The sequence below is a fragment of the Synchiropus splendidus genome, chromosome 3 (assembly GCF_027744825.2).
Source record: "Synchiropus splendidus isolate RoL2022-P1 chromosome 3, RoL_Sspl_1.0, whole genome shotgun sequence".
NCBI classification, from domain to species: domain Eukaryota; kingdom Metazoa; phylum Chordata; class Actinopteri; order Syngnathiformes; family Callionymidae; genus Synchiropus; species Synchiropus splendidus.
Genome location: NC_071336.1, coordinates 34215886 through 34237971, shown reverse-complemented (window position 1 = coordinate 34237971; position 22086 = coordinate 34215886). Strand labels below are relative to the sequence as shown.

The 22086-nt window shown below is 48.4% G+C and overlaps 2 protein-coding genes and 1 pseudogene across 3 annotated transcripts; all 3 read right to left on the bottom strand.

The window, feature by feature from the left end:
* Nucleotides 1–1988: 1988 nt before the first annotated feature.
* Nucleotides 1989–5878, bottom strand: LOC128756553 (tripartite motif-containing protein 16-like; annotated as a pseudogene).
* A 1422-nt stretch (nucleotides 5879–7300) lies between these two features.
* On the bottom strand, nucleotides 7301–13162 carry LOC128756233 (tripartite motif-containing protein 16-like). The gene has a single exon (XM_053860581.1). The coding sequence runs from the start codon at nucleotides 11258–11260 to the stop codon at nucleotides 9626–9628; it is 1635 nt and encodes a 544-aa protein (XP_053716556.1). The 5' UTR covers nucleotides 11261–13162; the 3' UTR covers nucleotides 7301–9625.
* A 2912-nt stretch (nucleotides 13163–16074) lies between these two features.
* Nucleotides 16075–22086, bottom strand: cdv3 (carnitine deficiency-associated gene expressed in ventricle 3). 2 transcript variants are annotated; one of them, XM_053860583.1, is made up of 5 exons: nucleotides 21666–22086; nucleotides 19608–19681; nucleotides 18304–18440; nucleotides 18063–18222; nucleotides 16075–17089 (listed from the first exon to the last, which is right to left on the bottom strand). In XM_053860583.1, the coding sequence occupies exons 1-5, from the start codon at nucleotides 21861–21863 to the stop codon at nucleotides 16963–16965; spliced, it is 696 nt and encodes a 231-aa protein (XP_053716558.1). In that variant the 5' UTR covers nucleotides 21864–22086; the 3' UTR covers nucleotides 16075–16962. The 2 variants fall into 2 exon arrangements, with proteins under 2 accessions (XP_053716558.1, XP_053716557.1); XM_053860582.1 differs by having other exon boundaries at nucleotides 16082–17089; nucleotides 19608–19684.

Here is a 22086-nt window from a genome sequence, read left to right as displayed (position 1 = left end):
CGGTTCCTCAGCAGCTGTTCACGTGGAGACAAAAACGACTGGATCTGTCACCGTTTTGGAGTCAGGTGCACCTGAATGTGAAACTGTTGAAAACATCTGGAGTGGAAACTTCCATAGATGCAGTGCTCTGTGTCTCGGAGTCCCACAAGAGTGTGTCAGTATTTCATGGACACAGCTCAGTCTCTAGAGACTCACCTGCGACGTCTCACATCGAATCACATGTTTCTCAGTCGTGTCCTCTTGACTGAATAGTTGCTGCATTCAGCAAGGTTTTTCTATTTTTTGCTCCTTGAAGAGGTATAGTCAAACGTGTCGGAATGAAAATGATTTAATGGTTCATGTTTTCAAATCATGTCCACAGAAGGTCTCATCATTTTGATGACAAATTCATTGTCAATCCATGTGATCAACATCGGTGATTGGCAGCAACAATCCTGATCGGAGCCTCCCAACTCAAAACACCAAAACACCAAAACACCAAAACACCAAAACACCAAAACACAACGACACGCCCAATTCTGTAAGAGGAATGCCTGTCTGTTGTTTATCTAGAGAATCATGAGAATGTGAACTCCACTGACTCTGGGACACTTGAACACGTCTGCATTGTTGAGTTTGCTCTTCACACCTGAACAAGGAAATCAACAGTGACGTGACTCTGATGACTGATGCTGCTGGAATCTGGTCCCACCTGTTGGTTCCACCTGTTTTCACACTTCCTTCAACCAGCTGAGGGATTCTTGGAAATGATGGTTGCCATGGTGACCAGGTCAACAGGCCGCTGACGTCACTGAGAGTTGACTTCGGACCATGAGGAGAATAAAGTCATGACGTCCACAGATGGAACTAAATACATCAATGTTGGTTTAGATCCGAGAGTCACAGAGAGGAGAATGACTCTGAAGTCACTGGTCCTGGAAACACTGGGCTCCTGTGCTGCAGCTGCTGCCCCCACGACCCGACCTCAGGAGGCAGGAGAAGATGGATGGGAAACCCTCATTTCTGATCCACTTGCCCACACGGTAGACACCAATGGGTTAGAAAAATCTGAAGACTTGGAAGCTCAGACAAAACCCACTGAAACAACCGACTCAAATCAACAACATTTACTGTGTTTCCATTCAACATCTTTTATTGATTTATTCTCATTTGATAATATTGTTGATGTTCGTGTGCATCGGGACAAAAACACAGAGGATAAAGAGACTGGAATTACAACACAAAAAGTCAAAGACACAAACATCACACTAGTTCAGCTTCAGGAAGTCACATGACGAGAACCTGACCCGGGGTCAAGGTCAGGCTCGGCATGTTGAGGCTGACACCACAGGACAAATGAACATCTGCACTCGGCACTAACATGTGTCCAAAGTCAGTTCAAAGTGACATGACTCATGATTCACTTTGATTTTGTCCTGTCACTTCTGTGTTTGTTTGTCCCTCTCCCTTGGCTGTCGGAGCGTTGCCATGGTGATGGTTTCATGTTGGCTGGTTTACCTATTCCTATTGTAGACTCCTTCTGCTTCCTAGGAGCCACCATCACTGAGGACCTCAAATGGGAGCCAACCATCAGGTCCCTCATCAGGAAGGCCCAGCAGAGAATGTTCTTCCTGAGGCAGCTACGGAAACTCGGACTGCCAACGAAGTAGCTGGTGGAGTTCTACACGACCATCATCCAGTCCATCCTCACCTCCTCTATCACTGTCTGGTACAACAGCGCCACCTCCAGGAACAAGAGCAGACTGCAGCGCATCGTATGTTCTGCTGAGAAGGTGATGGTTGCAGCCTGCCACCTCTTCAGGACCTGTATGTCTCCAGGACCCTGATGGCTGAGGACTTGAGGCAGATGATGCACCTCCATGTTCTTCACACTGAGCCATTGTTGAGGAGAACAACAGGGCGGTCAGGAACCATCTCCCTTGAGGGCCTTTGGGATCTTCTTCAGTGCTTGGGCTTTGTTTACCTGCCGACTGGTTCTGATGACGCGGCATGAAAATGCAACTCCACTCAGATGTTTCTACTTTCTCCTCATTTCTGCCCAAATTACGGTGACACGTGTATTCTGTTGCTTCTCTGGCGACCCCTGGTGGTGAGTCGCAGCCACAAGAAAAACACATTCCAGCACCACTGTTCACCCTCAGCTTTATTTCAGTGATTGGAGTCACATGATCAATTGTCCAGAATCCAAACCCACTGAGAAACTCACACATCACATGACTAAAATACACAGAGAAGGTGAGTTGGTGTGTTAGAAACAGGAACATTCTCAGGAACACACAACAACATTGATACACAAAAATCAGGTGGCTGCAAAGAAAGTGACTGAAACTCACAAGACACAAACCTGACATCAAAACCACGTTCACACAGTTTTGCCAGTAAAAGAACTTTGGGAACATTATTTTAATATAGTGGGATCATTATTACACACAGAGACACAAGTGTTTAAAGCCCAGCAATCATGACACACAGAAGGACACAAACACACTGCTGGAGAGGAAAGAAGTCAACAACCAGCAGGAAGAGTTTGTGAGACACAGTCATTCTCACACTGTGGTTTAGTTCAGCTTCAGGATCTCACATGAGGAGGACCAGACCCTGAGCCCAGCGTGTAGAGGCTGAGTGAAGGTGGTGTGGACTCTGAGGAGGAGGGTCATGGTTCCAGAGACGCTGTAGAAGGACAGAAGACCTGCAGAGTGATCCAGGTACACTCCCACTCTGGAGGGTGGAGCTGTGGAGACTTGAGTTCTGATGCTGTTGTGTGTGAATGAACAACCAGAGTCGCCACACCATAAACAAAGATTTGTCATTATATCCAAATCCACTTTCTTCCCATGATCTGCTGATGTTCTTGTATGAGACCGCTACTGCAGCTCCTCCTCCCCTCTTTACCTCCCAGTAACAACGTCCAGTCAGAGGCTCTTTACTCAGGACCTGAAGATAACAAGTGAATCTGTCTGGATGATGAGGAGGAGAGTGATTTTCATCCATGAAGGTCACTTTCCTGTTTCCTTCAGACAACAACAACCATGAGGCTGCAGTGTTTGGATTCAGAGTGATGTCCTGTGAGAACCTGAGGAACTCAGCTCTGGTCTTGGGCTCTGCTCCGAGCATGAGTGAGATGTTGGTGCAGGTGTCTCTCAGAAGGTCCTGGAGTCGCTCTCTGCTGGCTGACACGGCTGCTGACACTTCCTCAAAGCAGCAGTGAGGACGGACGTGGGTCCTGGAGGAGAGCGTGTCTTCACTGACCTCTGAGGGTGAGGACCAGTTCTGGAGAAAGACCAATTGACTGTTGGTGAGTGACAGCTGCTGCAGCTCAGCATCTTTCTTCTTCAGCTCAGTGATCTCCTGCTCCAGCTGCTTCTGAAGTCCTCGGACTCGGGCGGCTTCAGTCTTCTGCCGAGATCTGATCTGCTGCTCCACATCAGACATTCTTCTCTGGAGGTTCTGGATCATCTGCTGGAGGTTCTTTTGAGTCTCCTTCACTGCTTTATCAGCAGAGTCTCTAATGGTCTTCTGCTCCTGCTGAAGCAGCTTCAGCTCTTCCTGTCTCTCCTGGATCCTCTGCTGGATCCTTCCTCGACTCTGATCCACCTCTTTCTCTCGCTCTCTTCTCTCTGCTGCGGCTGAGACAATGTGGTGGTCTTTGTGTTGGTCCACAGCACAGAGGTGACAGATGACCTGCTGATCAGTACGACAGAAGATCTCCTTCACCTTATCGTGTTGAGGGCAGATGATCTCCTGGAGCTGCTTGGACGGCTGGACCAGCTTGTGTCTCCTGAAGGCCGGAGCTTCTAGATGAGGCTGGAGGTGTTGCTCACAGTAAGAGGTCAGACACACCAGACAGGACTTGAGGGCTTTCAGCTTCCTCCCAGTGCAGGAGTCACAGGCCACATCTTCAGGTCCAGCATAGCAGAGGTCAGCAGCTTGGAGTGCAGTCTTCTTCAGCTCCTCCACTAAGTCTGCTAACATGATGTTCTTCTGCAGGAGAGGCCTCCGTCTGAAGGTCCGTCTGCACTGAGGACACTGGCAGATGTTCCTCTCACCTTCTGAGTCCCAGTAACCTTCAACACAGACCTGACAGAAGCTGTGTCCACAGTTGAGAGTGACTGGATCCTTCAGTAGATCCAGACAGATGGAACAGGAGAAAGATTCTCTCTGCAGATCAACGTTGGTCCTCTCCATTTCACTGACGGTTCACAACTGATGAATCTTTAATTTCCAACAAAAATAACACACTCAAAGTGCTGAGTCACATGATCCTGCAGGAATCTGCTCCGACCCGTTGGTTCCACTCATTTTCACACTTCCTCGAAACAACTTTGGGATTCCTGTAAATGATGGTGGGGCGGAGCTTTGATCGTTGCCATGGTGATCGGATCCTTCAACTCACTTCTCCTCGACGCTGATTCGTCTCTGGATCTCAAACATCAGCCACATTTATTTTCTCTGCTTCAGTCTTCTGCTGATGACTGTGTGAGTCTCTCTGAAGCAAAGTTGATGTGGTCATTGATGCTGTTGACTCCTCCCCAGGGTCGGACTCCTGCACTTGAGGGGCCTCTTCTGGCCCACGGGCCTCACGTTGGTTCAGTTTGCTGCCTCATGTGAGAGAGAGCTTCAATAATCTCAAGTGCATCAGTGTGTACAATGAGTCAGCACTTGTTTTACTGTCGTACATTGAAACATGAATCAGAGCTGAACCTGTTGATGTTTGCAGATCAAATCCACAGACTGAAACTGAGGGAAATGACTCGACCGTCCAACTCATACAGATGAGTCGAGCCTTGTTTGCACCTGGTGAGTGAACGTTAGCGCTGCTGTTCAGTGTCGCTAACTCTCCGGAGATAAACTAGCATGGTGTTGCTAGTTCAGACACAGTGACAGACCAGCAGAGGGCAGTAGATCTGCCTTCTTTCTCAAGAGGAATCTTTCAAAGTGGGAAGAACATCGTAGATGATAGAGACGTTATTGACAGAGCCGACGGATCAAGCTTCAGGGTTGGTTGGACATGAGCTTCAGAGCCGAGTCTCATCTTATCTTTATCAGATGTATGTAAATGTTCCATTTCATTATATTTAAGCAAAATGTGGTGTCGAAAGTGTCCGTCCTTTGATGTGTCCTTTGTGAAGTGGTCCCGGAGCCTCAGGCATTTCTCCTCTCATGAAGAACGATGACATCACGACTCGTCGACTAATTTCAGGGTCGATTATCGTCGACTGTGTCGACTGGTCTTCTAGCACTAGTTTCCTATTGTGAAACCATGTGACCAGCTGCGGTGAGCTGGCAGCACCGTGGATCAGAGGGTGACTGGCTGGAGTCCCGCCTCCTTTCACAGTGGGATTTGAGGGTGACTTCTTTGCCTGCTGCGTCTCTGTCCAGACGAGTCATGTGGTGCAGGTGTGTGTGTCAGAGCAGAGCTAGTTTCCTTCAGTGTTCAACCCTCCCACCTCTCCATGTTGCCATGTGACTCCCAGCTGCTGTCGTCGCCGGCCTCATCCACAAACAGCAGCGTGAGGATGTGGCTCCTGAAACAGTGAGGACCACTGTGTGAGACACAACTTTCTTTCCCAAACAACAGCCCTGAATTGGCCTCCTCACCTCTGACCCTCCACTGACTCTGAGACACTTGGACACGTCTGCATTGTTGAGTTTGCTCTTCACACCTGAACAAGGAAATCAACAGTGACGTGACTCCGATGACTGATGCTGCTGGAATCTGGTCCCACCTGTTTTCACACTTCCTTCAACCAGCTGAGGGATTCTTGGAAATGATGGTTGCCATGGTGACCAGGTCAACAGGCCGCTGACGTCACCGAGAGTTTACTTTGGACCATGAGGAGAATAAAGTCATGACGTCCACAGATGGAACTAAATACATCAATGTTGGTTTAGATCCGAGAGTCACAGAGAGGAGAATGACTCTGAAGTCACTGGTCCTGGAAACACTGGGCTCCTGTGCTGCAGCTGCTGCCCCCATGACCCGACCTCAGGAGGCAGGAGAAGATGGATGGGAAACCCTCATTTCTGATCCACTTGCCCACACGGTAGACGCCAATGGGTTAGAAAAATCTGAAGACTTGGAAGCTCAGACAAAACCCACTGAAACAACCGACTCAAATCAACAACATTTACTGTGTTTCCATTCAACATCTTTTATTGATTTATTCTCATTTGATAATATTGTTGATGTTCGTGTGCATCGGGACAAAAACACAGAGGATAAAGAGACTGGAATTAAAAGACAAAAAGTCAAAGACACAAACAACATCACACAAGTTCAGCTTCAGGAAGTCACATGACGAGAACCTGACCCGGGGTCAAGGTCAGGCTCGGCATGTTGAGGCTGACACCACAGGACAAATGAACATCTGCACTCGGCACTAACATGTGTCCAAACTCAGTCACGTGACACATGTGACATGTGATGTTAGTGTTGGCCGACCTTCTGGCAAATGCTCATCAACTGAAGTTCAAAGTGACATGACTCATGATTCACTTTTATTTTGTCCTGTCACTTCCCTGTTTGTTCCTCTCCCTTGGCTGTCGGAGCGTTGCCATGGTGATGGCACACGGCTGGAGCTGATCTACAAATCATCGTTGCAGCGCTCTGAAGCGCCTTCGTTCCATCAACGTGTGCCAGATCGACTCCATTTGGTTCTTAGATCATTGGCTTTCCTCGTCCGTTCATTCGCTCCCTTCCCTGTTTTCTGATGCCATGGTTATCCCTGCTGCCTGAGTCAGTACAGTGGTGCCTCGGTTCTCGATCACAATCTGTCCCAGACGGCCGTTCGAGAAGCAAATTATTCGCAGTCCGAATCAATTTTTCCCATTACAATGAATGGAAAAAGAACTAATGCGTTCCAAGCCTTAAACTAGTCTTTTGTAGGAGTGAATGTAGAGTGTCTGCTGCAGGTGGCTGTTCCTCTATGTGTGTGGCCGCTGCATGTGGGAGGGGTTGCCGAGTGAGTGAGGTCTCTCCAGAAGTGAAGAGGTGCCCGGTGCGTGTCCAGCTCTGAATGTGCGCTTCTGTGCAGTTTGGCTGTGACAAAGTCAGAAACCAAGTCACGCTCTGTCCCAGACTGGCCTCATCCCTGTCCCAGCTCCAGCCCACAACAGGACATCAAACCCTGGAGTGAGCGCTCCAGCACCTCCCCTGTGACACTCTACCACGCTCCAGTGTGGAGACAGGAAAGGTTTTACACCTCAATATGAAGAAGAAACAGTCAGTAAATGGAGCTAACGGGACACGTCTGCATACAGAGGCTGCGTTATACACAATGACAAAGCGTGTCATGGGTCAGATGATCGGTCCGCCCACGTTTTTTTCTGCATTTTTCGGGGGCGTTCGAGTTCTGGATTTTCATTCAAAATCCGAAGCCAAAAAATCTCTACATTTTTATTCGAATTCTGATTTGTTTGACGTGTGGGACGTTTGAAAACCGAGGTTCCGCTGTATTTTCCTGATTCCTAACTGCAAAACCAAGTCAGGAATGTTGCTCAGATGGGAAAGACTGCGCCCTGGAGTCAACGTCTCCGACGCGTCTGGGACTAAAGTCAAGCCAGCCGCGGCTCAACTTTGACCCCTGTGGCTTCAACATCAATGGATTTTTATGGGCAGACATGCTTCAGAGCAATGACATCACAGATGTTTAGAGACATTCCAGCGCTTACTGTGCTGCTCTCTGCCCCTGCGTTTCTCCAGCATCTACAGCCGCACAGGCTCAATAACCCAGGTGGAGAAAGGCTTTGTTGGCCTCTTCCAATCAGGCCACTGCCACAGACTCAGCCCTTGTGAGAGCAGGCGCTTCAGATATGGATGTTTTTCACCTTTAATATGTTGATGACGCGGCGCACAGACGTGTGTCTCGTGCCACTGTTGGCAAGATGAGGCCGTCTTGTTCCAGTCTGACACCAAACTGCCGCTTTGCAAATGAGTGTACAAGAGGGTTTCTGCCACATGCTAACTAGCGCAGCGGTGCACCACGTCTGAAACCAGAGCCGCTGTCAGAAAAATGATCTCTTTTGAAAGATGAACTCTCACTGATCAAACATCTTAAAATGAAGTGGAAACATGGAAACAGACTCAGAACAAAACAGCAGATGATGACTGGCGTCCGTTGCTCGCCGAACTCACGCCGCACATTCCGACCGGACACGTGAAGAGGCGGATTGACTTCTCATGAAGTGAACGGCTCGCCACTGTATTGAACCTAAGCAAATGTATCAGTGTGAAAGAGGAGCATGAAAACATGAGCTGTGAGTCGAGAGTGACTTCACTGTGGAGTTTGTCATTCAGTCATCGGGAGCATTTCACTTTGAACTGAGATTCATAAACATTTTTCAATCATACTGTAGATCAAAGACCACGTCAGCGTCCGTCACATGACTGAGTCGGGAGACGTTTCACAGCGTGGCTTCCATGTTCATTTGTTCTGTGGTTCACAGTAAATGCTGACCAGATGAAGACAACCATGGTCCTGTTTGGGATGGAGGCCCTTTGTTGTGGTCTGAGCACCAGCCACGTGGCTGCTCAGCAGCTGCAGCAGCTCCATCCTTCAGTCTCAGCAGGGAGCGTGACCTTCCTGTTTCTCCTGCTGACCTCTGGCTGCCCTGTCACTCTAACAGGTGGGACCAAATCTGTGTCATGCTTCCGATGGAGAGACGCAGCACGTCTGAGCTCAGCGACCGCAGCAGGCTCCTCAGACTGAGGAGAGTCAGGTCCATCATGACACGTGTGACGTGATATGAATGAAGATGATCCTCATCACAGCAGAAGAACCGCTGCCACCAACATGTCACTCACCAGACAGGAAATGAGCCCAACAATATCAGAGGTGGGATTTTTGCCTCCATGATCCTGGTTCAGCTTCACCAACCACAAACGCCTCCTTTCCTCTGACGACCTTTGGCACTGTTCCCCCTGATGGCTGAGGACTTGAGGCAGATGATGCACCTCCATGTTCTTCACACTGAGCCATTGTTGAGGAGAACAACAGGGCGGTCAGGAACCATCTCCCTTGAGGTCCTTTGGGATCTTCTTCAGTGATTGGGCTTTGTTCACCTGCCGACTGGTTCTGATGACGCGGCATGAAAATGCAACTCCACTCAGATGTTTCTACTTTCTCCTCATTTCTGCCCAAATTACGGTGACACGTGTATTCTGTTGCTTCTCTGGCGACCCCTGGTGGTGAGTCGCAGCCACAAGAAAAACACACTCCAGCACCACTGTTCACCCTCAGCTTTATTTCAGTGATTTGAGTCACATGATCAATTGTCCAGAATCCAAACCCACTGAGAAACACACACATCACATGACTAAAATACACAGAGAAGGTGAGTTGGTGTGTTAGAAACAGGAACACACAACATTGATACACAAAAATCAGGTGGCTGCAAAGAAAGTGACTGAAACTCACAAGACACAAACCTGACATCAAAACCAAGTTCACACAGTTTTGCCAGTAAAAGAACTTTGGGAACATTGATATGAATAAAGTCGGATCATTGTTACACACAGAGACACAAGTGTTTAGAGCCCAACAATAATGACACACAGAAGGACACAAACACACTGCTGGAGAGGAAAGAAGTCAACAACCAGCAGGAAGAGTTTGTGAGACACAACTCACACTGTGGTTTCGTTCAGCTTCTGGATCTCACATGAGGAGGACGAGGACCAGACACAAACTCCAGCATGTAGAGGCTGAGTGAAGGTGGTGTGGACTCTGTGGAGGAGGGTCATGGTTCCAGAGACGCTGTAGAAGGACAGAAGACCTGCAGAGTGATCCAGGTACACTCCCACTCTGGAGGGTGGAGCTGTGGAGACTTCAGTTTTGATGCTGTTGTGTGTGAATGAACAACCAGAGTCGTCACACCATAAAGACCAAGATTTGTCATTATATCCATATAAACTTTCTCTTCCTGATCTGCTGATGTTCTTGTATGAGACTGCTACATGAATGGCTCCTCTTCTCCTCTCCACCTCCCAGTAACATAGTCCAGTCAGAGGCTCTTTACTCAGGGCCTGAGGATGATCAGTGAATCTGTCTGGATGATGAGGAGGAGACTGTTTTTCCCCCACGTCTCTCACTTTCCTGTTTCCTTCAGACAACAACAACCATGAGCCTGCAGTGTTTGGATCCAGAGTGATGTCCCGTGAGAACCTGAGGAACTCAGCTCTGGTCTTGGGCTGTGGCACGAGCATGAGTGAGATGTTGGTGCAGGTGTCTCTCAGAAGGTCCTGGAGTCGCTCTCTGCTGGCTGACACGGCTGCTGACACTTCCTCAAAGCAGCAGTGAGGACGGACGTGGGTCCTGGAGGAGGGCGTGTCTTCACTGACCTGTGAGAGTGAGGACCAGTTCTGGAGAAAGACCAAGTGACTGTCGGTGAGTGACAGCTGCTGCAGCTCAGCATCTTTCTTCTTCAGCTCAGCGATCTCCTGCTCCAGCTGCTTCTGAAGTCCTCGGACTCCAGCGGCTTCAGTCTCCTGCCGAGATCTGATCTGATGCTCCACAACAAGCATTCTTATCTGCAGGTTCTGGATCATCTGCTGGAGGCTCTCCTGACTGTCCTTCACTGCTTTATCAGCAGAGTCTCTGATGGTCTTCTGCTCCTGCTGAAGCAGCTTCAGCTCTTCCTGTCTCTCCTGGATCCTCTGCTGGATCCTTCCTCGACTCTGATCCACCTCTTTCTCTCGCTCTCTTCTCTCTGCTGCGGCCAAGACAATGTGGTGGTCTCTGTGTTGGTCCACAGCACAGAGGTGACAGATGACCTGCTGATCAGTACGACAGAACATCTTCTTCTCCTCATCGTGTTGAGGGCAGATGATCTCCTTGAGCTGCTTGGACGGCTGGACCAGCTTGTGTCTCCTGAAGGCCGGAGCTTCTAGATGAGGCTGGAGGTGTTGCTCACAGTAAGAGGTCAGACACAGCAGACAGGACTTGAGGGCTTTCAGCTTCCTCCCAGTGCAGGAGTCACAGGCCACATCTTCAGGTCCAGCATAGCAGAGGTCAGCAGCTTGGAGTCCAGTCTTCTTCAGCTCCTCCACTAACTTTGCTAACATGACGTTCTTCTGCAGGACAGGCCTCCGTCTGAAGGTCCGTCTGCACTGAGGACACTGGCAGATGTTCCTCTCACCTTCTGAGTCCCAGTAACCTTCAACACAGACCTGACAGAAGCTGTGTCCACAGTTGAGAGTGACTGGATCCTTCAGTAGATCCAGACAGATGGAACAGGAGAGAACTTCAGCTCTGGCCTCCATTTCACTGACGACTGACTGGCTTCAGTTTCCTCCAGATATTTATGCTCTGATCTCTGAGTCACATGACCCTGCAGGAATCTGGTCCGACCTGTTGGTTCCACCAGCAGAGGTGTGGACTCGGTCACATGACTTGGACTGGAACGAAGTTATGACACGCAGCAGCTCCGCAGCTGAATCCAAGTCACATGACCTGATCCACGTCTGCACCTGCGCATGCTCTCAACAGTGAAGCCAACAAAACACTGGTGGCTGTAGAAGGTGAGGGAGTGTGACGTCACAGCGGTCGGTCACTCACGTGAGCTTCTGAAGTGGACTGAAGGTGTCAACACAACATCACAGGTCAGTTCTCCCTGCCTGTCTGCACTGCCCTCTACTGACACATTCAGGTATTGTGCAGCCACTCTGCTCCAGAAACACGTTCAAACAGAACAAAAACATTCCAGCGCTGTGTGAGGCGTTTTCCTCTCTTATACCTGTTGTTATTTTATTTAGAGTCCAGATTAGAAACAGGCTTCCAGCTTTTCTTTCTGTTGACGAGTTCTTAACTGACAAAACCCAAAACCAGTGGAGTTGGGACCTAAATAAAAACAGAACACAATGATTTGCAAATCCCTTTCAACTTATATCCAATTGAATTCACTGCAAAGACAAGACGTTTGAACTGGTAAACTTTGCAAATATTAGCTCATTTGGAATTTGATGCCTGCAACGTGTTTCAAAAAAGTTGGCACAAGTGGCAAAAACGCCTTAGAAAGTTGAGGAATGCTCTTTAAAGACTTCTTTGGAACATCCCACAGGTGAACAGGTGAGTGATTGGGAACAGGTGGGAGCCATGACTCCCCTGAAGTGCTCAGTCATTCACAAACAAGGACGGGGCCAGGGTCACCACTTTGTGAACAAATGCATGAGCAAGTTGTCGAACACCATTTCTCAACGAGCTATTGCAAGAAATATAGGGATTTCATCATCAGCAGTCCATAATACCATCAAAAGGTTGAGAGAATCTGGAGAAATTACTGCGCGGAAGCGGCAAGGCCGACAACCAACATTGGATGCCTGTGACCTTCGGTCCCTCGGGCGGCATCAAATACCGGCATCACTGTGTCAAGGGCGTCACCACACGGGCTCAGGAGCACTTCAGAGAACCACTGCCAGTCACTACAGTCCCTCGCTACGTCTGTACGTGCAAGTTCAAACTCTGTTTATCAACAACACCCAGAAGCGCCGCCGGCGTTGCTGGGCCTGAGCTCATCTAAAATGGACTGATGCAAAGTGGAAAAGTCCACATTTCCACTTGTTTTTGGAGAATGTGGTCGTCGTGTCCTCCGGACCAAAGAGGAAAAGAACCATCCAGACTGTTAGAGGCACCAGCCTCTGTGGCGGTACGGGGGTGCATTAGTGGCTAACTTACACATCTGTGAAGGCACCATTAATGCTGGAAGGTACATACAGGTTTTGGAGCAACATATGTTGCCATCCAAGCAGCGTCTTTTTCATGGACGCCCCTGCTTATTTCAGCAAGACAATGTCGAGCCACATTCTGCACGCGTTGCAACAGCGTGGCTTCGTGGTAAAAGAGGGCGGGTACTAGACTGGCCTGCCTGTAGTCCAGACCTGTCCCCCACTGAAAATGTGTGGCGCATTATGAAGCCTAAAATACGACAACGGAGACCCCGGACTGTGGAGCAACTGAAGGTGTACATCAAGCAAGAATGGGAAAGAATTCCCCCCGAAACACTTCAAGAATTGCTCTCCTCAGTTCCCAAACCTTTACTGAGTGTTGTTACAAGGAAAGGCCATGTAACACAGCAGTAAAAATGCCCCTGTGCCAACTGTTTTGCAACGTGTTGCTGCCATTCAATTCTAAATTGATAATTATTTGCAAAAGAAAATTACGTTTCTCAGTTCAAACATTAAACGTCTTGTCTTTGCAGTGTATTCAGTTGAATATAAGTAGAAAGGGATTTGCAAATCATTGTGTTCTGTTTTTATTTACGATTTACACAAGGTCCCAACTCCACTGGTTTTGGGTTTGGTAGTTTCTTCCTGTGGTTTTTAACCGACGCAGGATTCACGCATGTTTTTCCTGAAATGTGAGGTTTTCGTCGTGTTTATCGTCACTGTTCCAGAAACAATAATATTTATGAGAAGAATCATTTACTCTGAAGCATCTGCAATTTCAGATGAAACATTATATTATAGGGAAGGGTCAGGGTATATATTTTATATATTACATGCATTTAAAGCACAATCATTCACTGATTTGAGTCTTTGAAAGTAGTATTGAACACAGCAGTGTGTGTCTGTTTGCACAAAACTCTCTATAATATTTTACATAAGGAAATGTGCTTAAGCCCCGCCCCTCGAAAACGCTTTGTTTCGCAGGCCCTGAAAGTGACAGCACCGAACCTTAAACCCTCCGTCTCCAGGGCTTATGGAGACCTTCAATCTTCTGAACTGAACCCCTGAATTGATGGCTAAAATCATCCGTCTCCCTCCCAGAACTGAACCATTTGTTCCTCGAACTAGAAATGAGAAACCTCCATGAGCTCATGAGTCCATTTGGAGCTCCTCAGGTGACACCAGGGTGCTGGTTCAAGTCTGAAACCAGTCCTGGAGGTGAAGCTGTTTCTCTGATCACATGCTTCCTTGTGTTCTTCACGTTGGTATTGCTGTTCACCAATATATCCAGCAGGGGGAGCAGCCCACAGTCAAACGTTTATGACAACAACGAACTCCAAAACCAACATGGCGACTGTGGAAGAAGCATTGATCATGTAGCTCTTGCACAGAAGAGGAAACAGAGGCAGCGTTGTAGGAGGTGGTGGTCGCTGAGGACGTTAAATATATGGCCACTGGAGGACGGAGAGTTTCTACCATTGTTATGTCCTCTTCGTGTCTCATTAGAGATGTGTATCAGGTAGGAACAGCAACACTGCCCCCCATGGTTTCAGGTGGTACTGCTCTGTTTGCCCCGTATCCTTACACTTTGTGGAAACGTGCAGAAATACAGAGGAAATGAAGGCAGAGCACAGACAGAGGGATCCGTCCATATCCAGATCCGTACGTCCTGTAGAGCACAAATGGTCTTTGACCCGTCACTGTGGTGACTGGAGCTTGATTTGGGATGAACCTCAGGCTGTTGACCTTCGTGACTCGTGATCTTGTGGACGGCCAGGCTCCGCCCACTGACGCTTCAAATCCTGAGAGCGGAGTGGACGCAGACAAACGTCCATCATGAGGTCGCTTCTGTTGGTGTGTTTCCTGGCGCTGCTCCTCGCAGGCTCGGTAAGACGCAGCGATTCCTCTTTCAACATGAACCCTCTTGGATGAGAAGATGCTAGAAATCAGTCCAGATCTTTGAGTTTCCTTTCCTCATGATCATGTTTCCATTTCACAAGTTTGTAACTTGTTTCATTTACTTTAGCAACAGACTTTGTTTACACACAAAGCTGTGAGTTAAAATGTCAATCTTCAGCACGATTGAAGCGTTATGAAGAAGAAAAGTAACATTTTCTGAGACGAATCAATAAAACACAAACATCATCTGCTACATGAATTTTGCTTCTGTGTTTTATATTAGACTTAAACTACATTGTGTGGAGTGAACATGAGGCAACGGGACACAAAGAATTGATCAAGATAAATAAATAACTGTATATTAGTGATAATAATCGGATATAGGGAAGATGAAATAAGACGGTTCATAAATCTGATCTTTTTATTCTGACAACAAAGTGACTTGTTTTCTTTGGCAGCTGGACATGATGCAGGAGAAACTCTCGAATGCAGCACTCGCAGAGGATGGAAAGGTTTGTGTCGCCATTTTAGAGGGTGTCTTTGACAACCAACCACAGTCAGCTCTGTTACTGCCTCGTGTGCAGAGTACTTCCTTCAGTACATATTTAAAAAAAATCTCTTTGAGTGTTTGATGCTTTTGAGGAAACTTCACTGGCCTCATCGACATCATGGATCAGGAAGTGAAACCAACAAACTTTGATTTGAAAAAGGGTTGAAAACTGAGGACAGGTCTCCAATATGGAGAGAAGAGACTCACACTACCTGGAAGGGAACGATGGATTCCCGACTCCACCCCCCCCAAAGGTCAGTGACCCCTCGTCGAGTGACTCTCCCAAATGTTCAAGGTTGAGGAGGAACACGTGTGTTTTCTCTCCAGGAAGTGAAGAGTTGATGGACTGCAGAAGCACATGGGGTGAAGCAGAGCTTCAGTTTGGAACGTCTTTCCTGACCTCTGTTGGGCTGAAGTTCTCCAACTCCAGTCTAATAAAAGAGCTGACTACTGGAGCTTTGTCTATGAGATGATGACATACGAGGAGCTTCCTGATGTGACGTGCTGGTGAGGCTTTACGAAACAGTCTCCTAATTTTCAGAGGCCACGAGATGTCACTCTTGGTTTAGAAATAATGTGAGGCTTCGTTGGATTTGTTGTTGAAGTCCAAACATTTTACAGCAGACAGCACCATCTGGTGGCCTCTGAGAATCAGGACACATTTTCATGAAGCCTCAAACAACTAATCGCAATAGTTGAGCCAAAGCCTTTTGACAGGGGACAGCGCCATCTAGTGTCTCTGAAAATGAGTTTCCTGAGTCCTCACCTGCCCAGCTCTGCCTCCCAGGACTTCTCTGTGCAACACAATGATCCGACACAGACCTGTGAATGAACTGCCGCGTGAACAAAATGGATCGAGGGTTTTCTGGAGCTGTGTGCACGAGAAGGCCAGCAGAGTCAGCGCTTCACTTGGATCACCAGCGCCACCCGCCGATGTTTCTCCTGGAAAACAGCTCAACCTGAAGCGGTGGTTGACAAAGATCACTTTATTTATCGTTAGGCTCTTCTCTGTTCATGACAAACATCCAGGTTGCATCGCGGCGAGGGTTCGACCCAGACGGATCTCCTTCGCTCCTCTCGGCGGCTCTGTCCACAGCGTTTCTGCTACTGTCCAGCGAGCGACGCTGAGTTCAAACTGTCAAACCATAGTTGTATTGAACGGCATCATCCTCTGGGGGAGAGTGGAGGTCAGCACACTGGAGAGGGTTAGTCGACGGCAACGGCACTACATTCCTGACAGAAGTTTGTTGTGAGACCCAGAAGCAGCCCTGAAAGACCACTAGAGTTCTCTTCAGATGACAAAGCGCGTTCCATCAGTAAGGCCACTTTAGGATTCGAACCGAGGATCACAGCCTGTCCACCATCATCATCATCATCACTATGAAGGAAAACATCAGTTTGTCAGCAGAGGCCCGGCGGGGCAGGGTTGGAGGTCACTCCAGGTCCATGTCTCTCTGCTCCTGAAGCCACAACTCAGAAGTCAAAACACCTCAAACGCGGGTGCGATCAGGCCTCTGCGTTGTTGCAGAAAATCAAGTCGTGTTTCGTGGCTTCAGTACTCGGAGGCTCGGAGTCGCAGCAACAAAAGTGGTTTGGTGGTTTGATGATCCAGAGGAGAACCAGGCGTCGCTGCCGAGTTTGAGTTCATGTCGCCACGTCCTCGTCCACAGTGCCCCCAGGTGCCGTCCTTCCCTGCTGCCGACCCCAGTTCTGAACCATCTAAAGTGAGCGTGTGTGTGTGTGTGTGTGTGTGCGTGTGTGTGTGTGTGCGCTAACAGAGGCTCAGCAGGAGTCCAGCTTCCCTCACCGTGGCTGGAAGGACCGGGCCTGAGGGGCCGGCGGGCAGTCGCTCTTACTTGTCCCCGAGGATGGCGAACTGGTTGTCCAGCTGCAGGTGCTGCATCGATGCGCCGCTGTTTTCCTCACGGCCGCGGGTCTTGTGTTTCACCACCTCGAAGGTCTTCTCCATCTCTCGGTCCCTGAAACACAGCGGCCACTTCAGACATCGGAATGGTGCGAGCGGGCCACAGTTGTGGTTCTGTTTGAATCAAGGTGCTGCGGACGGTGGTCACGGCGGAGAGCCACAGAAGGCTGCCCCCTGCTGCTGACCTTAACATGTGCAGGGACTCTTAAGTCTTCACTATTCAATGAAACACCAAATGAAAAGCTTTTTCAGCAGACAGGACACATCCACAGTGGAAACGTGAGGTGGCTCCAGCTGTAGAGGAACCTTTGGCTCTTCAGCTGTTCAGTGAGGAGGTGTCCCTCCTGCAGCTGGAGCCACGGCCCGTACCCAAGGTTCCTCAGCGAATATGTGTCCCGTCTGGTGAGGGGGGAAAAAAAATTGGACATTATGTTTCATGACAAAAAGTACAGAGACAAACTAAACAGTGTGGCATCATCAAAAGGCGACACAAAAGTCAACTGCAGCCGCTCACCTTTTCTCTTGTTCAAACACTCTCTATTGACCAGTATTGATTCATCACTTCACCAAAACAGGCAGACTTTGGTCTCTGATGCGAGGCAACAGTTACGTGACCAAGAACTTGGCACACGAGTGGTACACCTGGCTGCAGCCCCCGGATTTAGATGCCGCTGCACATTCATCAAACGTCCACCCTCCCAGTGAGGAGCCACCGTGTTCCCTCACGCAACGTTACTGACAAGAGCAGAGGGGCTTTCACTGCTGTGGAGCTAAACTTGGGGGACTTCCAGGCAGAGGAGGCGCAGGAACTGTGGGAGAAATGTGATGAAGGAGCCTAATGACACCACCATGTTCTGTGGTTCTCTATACCATCACAGATGGAAGTCAAACTTCAACTCAAGGATCAGAAAAGCAGAGCTGTAAAAGCATGATAAGATGGCAGACATGAGTCGACTAGGACCCCGTGTTTCTGCACTGACATGATCTGAGTTCTTCAGAAAGTCACCTCCGGGTTGTGTCGTACTCACTTCCGTGTCTCTACGTGCTTGGCGGTGGACAGCAGGGAGGGGAACTGTGCGTCGCTGAAGATCTCTGGCGGCCCCTGATTCTGCCGCTTGGCTGTGGTCAGCCGGGCCCCCGGAGGGCGGTACACGCCGGCGGGCTTCACCTCAGGAACCTCGACTTCCTCTGGAGAAACAGCAACACACACTGTTGCAGTGGAAGGAGGAGACGCTGCCATCGCTGACACATGCACACAAGATGACTCACCAACAGGGGCAGCAGAGGGCGGAGCGCTGCCACCGGACTTGTTCCAGGGACCCGACACCTTGTCCCCACTGACCAGGATGATCTCCCCATCCTCCCCCACCTCTTCCTTCTCATACTCTTCCTCCTCCTTCTCATCACTGAAACACAGAAAGCGAAGACTGGAACACTCTGACGACACAAGTTTGTTCATTGAAAAGATGATTATGATCATGTGTTTTTTGAACAGTGAAATCAGAAGGAACACGAGTAACGGTGATGCAGTTCAGCCGAATACCTCATCGATTGAGCTGAGCAGGGGCTGGTCAATGATTTAAATATTTATCAAGATTACGATGTCTTCTTACGATTATGAAAATGTCGCGATATTATTAAGACGAACGCTGGTCCCCCCGGCTAGACTCACTCTGTCCCGATCCTGCCAAAAACTGCACCAGGCCCCGCCCAGTGAAAGTTGCCCGGTGGGAAGCTACTGTGGATGGCACAGTTACACAGACGTGGGGGACGCCCTCCAAGGAGCAGACGCTCATCCAGCGTTCTGAGTCACAACAGCAGTGACAGCTGCTTGTTGGAGATGCTCCGAAAACCAATGACTATTTGGAAGTCCATTAATGGATAAGAACCGTTGCTCAACCTGAGACACGGGTGATGGAAACCAAGCGCTCCTTGCCATTCATCACGCTGCAGAGGTGCAGGAAGATCAGCGCTCTAACATGGAAGTTTAGAATCAAAGGAGGGACGTCTTCTCTTGTGGTCTCATGAAAAATGACTAAAAAAGCTTGGGCAGTGAAATCACAGCTCACAACATCAGAACCACAGAAACATCTCAGCATCCAGCCAAGAGCCAGTCAGCCGGATACATTGTCTCCTGTCTCCACTGTCCTCTAAAGCCAGACCAGACAGATCTTTAACCTATAGGTTAAATAGAACTGCGGATTATTTATATATTACACATTGTTTTATCGTAGTTCACTGTTCAATAAAGTTAAAAAGTTCAATGACAGCCAAATATTAAATGGTGGAATAATCAATGGTGGAATAATGGAAACTTCACGGCACAATGTGTTTGAGTCTCAAGCTCTTATTTGTGAGAAGAAAATACAGCCTGACGTTGTAGTGACAGAAAACACAAACACACCTGCAGGTACGGCACGATATGCAGTTTATCAGTGATTGTAAACCTTCAGGTGAAAGGTCGTTATCAGACACGAAAGAACATGTAAATTAAAGCAATAAAAAAATGTGTTCTGGTTGCAACGACCGACACATGACACTCCACGTCTGACCTGCAGACACACGTTCCTCACCTGATCTGCAGAGCCTGGAGACGAAGGCCACTGTAGTCCACCTCCTTCTGCTCAAAGTCCTTCCACTCCTCATCCTCCTTGCCAAAACGAACGAATGAATGTTATTTCAATCTCCTTCAACACAAGGTAAATACAGAGAAAATACCATGCACGACCATGATACAACATGGCTACATGATTCGATTGATCAAGGCTTCCCCATATGTCTTCTCAGATCTCACAGAGGTTGAACAGGAGCAGAGGGAAGAATAGTTCTAATCATTTCTGACCCTTCTTCCCACTTTTACAAAGAGTGGCTGTGAGTAAGCTTGTGCCCGTGTACGGTCCTTGATGTTATATGTGTGTTTCAGTCAGTTTTGAGTTGCTGTCAGTTGGTTCCCCCGAATCTTAGAAGTCAGTGCCCCCCTCCGTAAAAACAAAACAAACAAAAAAACATGGAAGGAAACGCAGGCAATCAAGAAGTGACAGAGAAACAACCGTGAGCAACGGACGTTGACGATTTTTTTTGCTGAAAAACACGCCGAAAACCGTCATGTTCATGTCCACCACTGTGATGCGTTGTGTAATAGATGTTTCCACTGTGTTTAAATATGTTTGATCACGTGAGATTTCATCTTCAAAAAGCGACGATGAACCTCAACCCAAGTTGCTGAATGTCAACATGCAACTCGGCTATGTGAAGCTTATCATCGAACTAACTTCTGGGCCACAGCTGCCATAACTCACATGCGCCTGTAGAGGTCAGTGATGTCACCGAGTATTTAGAAATGTTCTGTTGGGAGAGTCAGTTTTCTGTTAGATTAAGTAAACACTCCTGTTTATTTTTGGCTAAGAATTTATACCACAAATTCATATTTCGTTTTCACATTTTACAATGTTCATTGGAGCAGTTTAGCTTAGTTAAATAATCGTTGTCCTCTACATGGATTGACTAAAAACAAATAGTTATTGTGGCTTTTGATTGAATAATAGCCTTCCTTTTATTTGCTCCATAGTATATAGCTTTTCCTACAACGTAACATTGGTCAGTTGTTGTAAGCACAATGTAGTTGCTTATCGTCCGATGTAGTTGCTTATGTCAACACTTAATCTTCCTTTTAAAGCAACTGTATACAAACAACTACTTTATGACATAATTGTATTTGTATGGTTTGACATCATAATTTTGAATATGGCGAAGCCTCACTAGACGTTTTTGAACAATTATTGGCCTCGCAACTAACATTTCCTCTCTTTTATTGTATTGATGTCAATAACATACAGCCAGTGGAGTAGAATGCCGGGAAGTGCTCAGGAGCGAAGGGAGAACACGCTTCAGAATACACATGAATCGATTCTTAAATGCGGAATTTCAATGTTTACGAATGGTTTTGAGATCAGACTCTTTCAGGTGGAGAATTGACAGCTACTGTATACACTAAAGACGCCACACAAACACCTTTACGCTTTCACTGAGCATAATGTAGCACAGATTTTTAATAGTCTCTCAGTATTTTCTCACCAAAACACCACGACTGACCTGGGATCACTGTACAGCAGAGTTTAATGGCGCTCAAGAAATATTCTCAGAACCAGCTGTTGCTATGGAAACCTTGACAATGACGTGTAACATCGCATTATTCACAACAATGAACAGTTTGTATTCCACGAACGAAAAGACGAAGGGGAACTATAACGCAAGTATCCATTGCCATATCGAACCGTGGAGCGCTGAGGCGTATCGAGTCGGACTGTACCGAGACAGCCGCGTTTAAAGAAGGCAGATATGATCGCCTCATGACGAAGGGAGCGTGAGGATTCACGTTGTACAGTCGCGGTCTCAGCACCGCACAACTACACGTCTATAGTCGGTAGGGAATTTGGGACAGATCGCGGACCTGGCGTCATGTGGAATGGAGGCCATATGTTAGACCCGGCTCTTCCTCTCTCGCGCTCACTCCTCACGTCAGTGGTCTGGAAAGTTCAACGTCGTTCTGCACTAATTCCGACCGCGACCGTTTCGGACGCGAGGAGCCACGGAGGGAGGATGACAGCGCAGTTTCGAGAGGCGGCACTCACCTTCTCCAGCTGGGCGTCCTGGCTGTCGCTCTTGGCCGACTTCTCCTTCTCCTTCTTGGGCTTCTTCACCGCGGCAGCCGCGGGGCCTGTCGGGGCGACGGCGGACTCTTTCGAACCCTTGCCCTTTTCTTTCTTCTTCTTTTTGTCCCGCTTGGCAAAGAAGTCGTCCAGACTCTTCTCTTGGGGAAGATCCGCCATTTTTTTTCACGTAGCGCCGTGGACCGCCGAGGCGATGACCGGAGTGAGTGGAGCGCAGACAGCGGGGGACACGGCCTGGCGACACGCGGATTCTCTCTTCTGTCCGCGGGGCTTCTCTGGTGGCCTTGGTTCGAGCGTTTCCAGCCGAGTTCCCTGACTGAATCGTCAGCTCTCTGTCAACCACGCCATGCACAGGCTGACAAATCTGGACCGGGACCCGGAA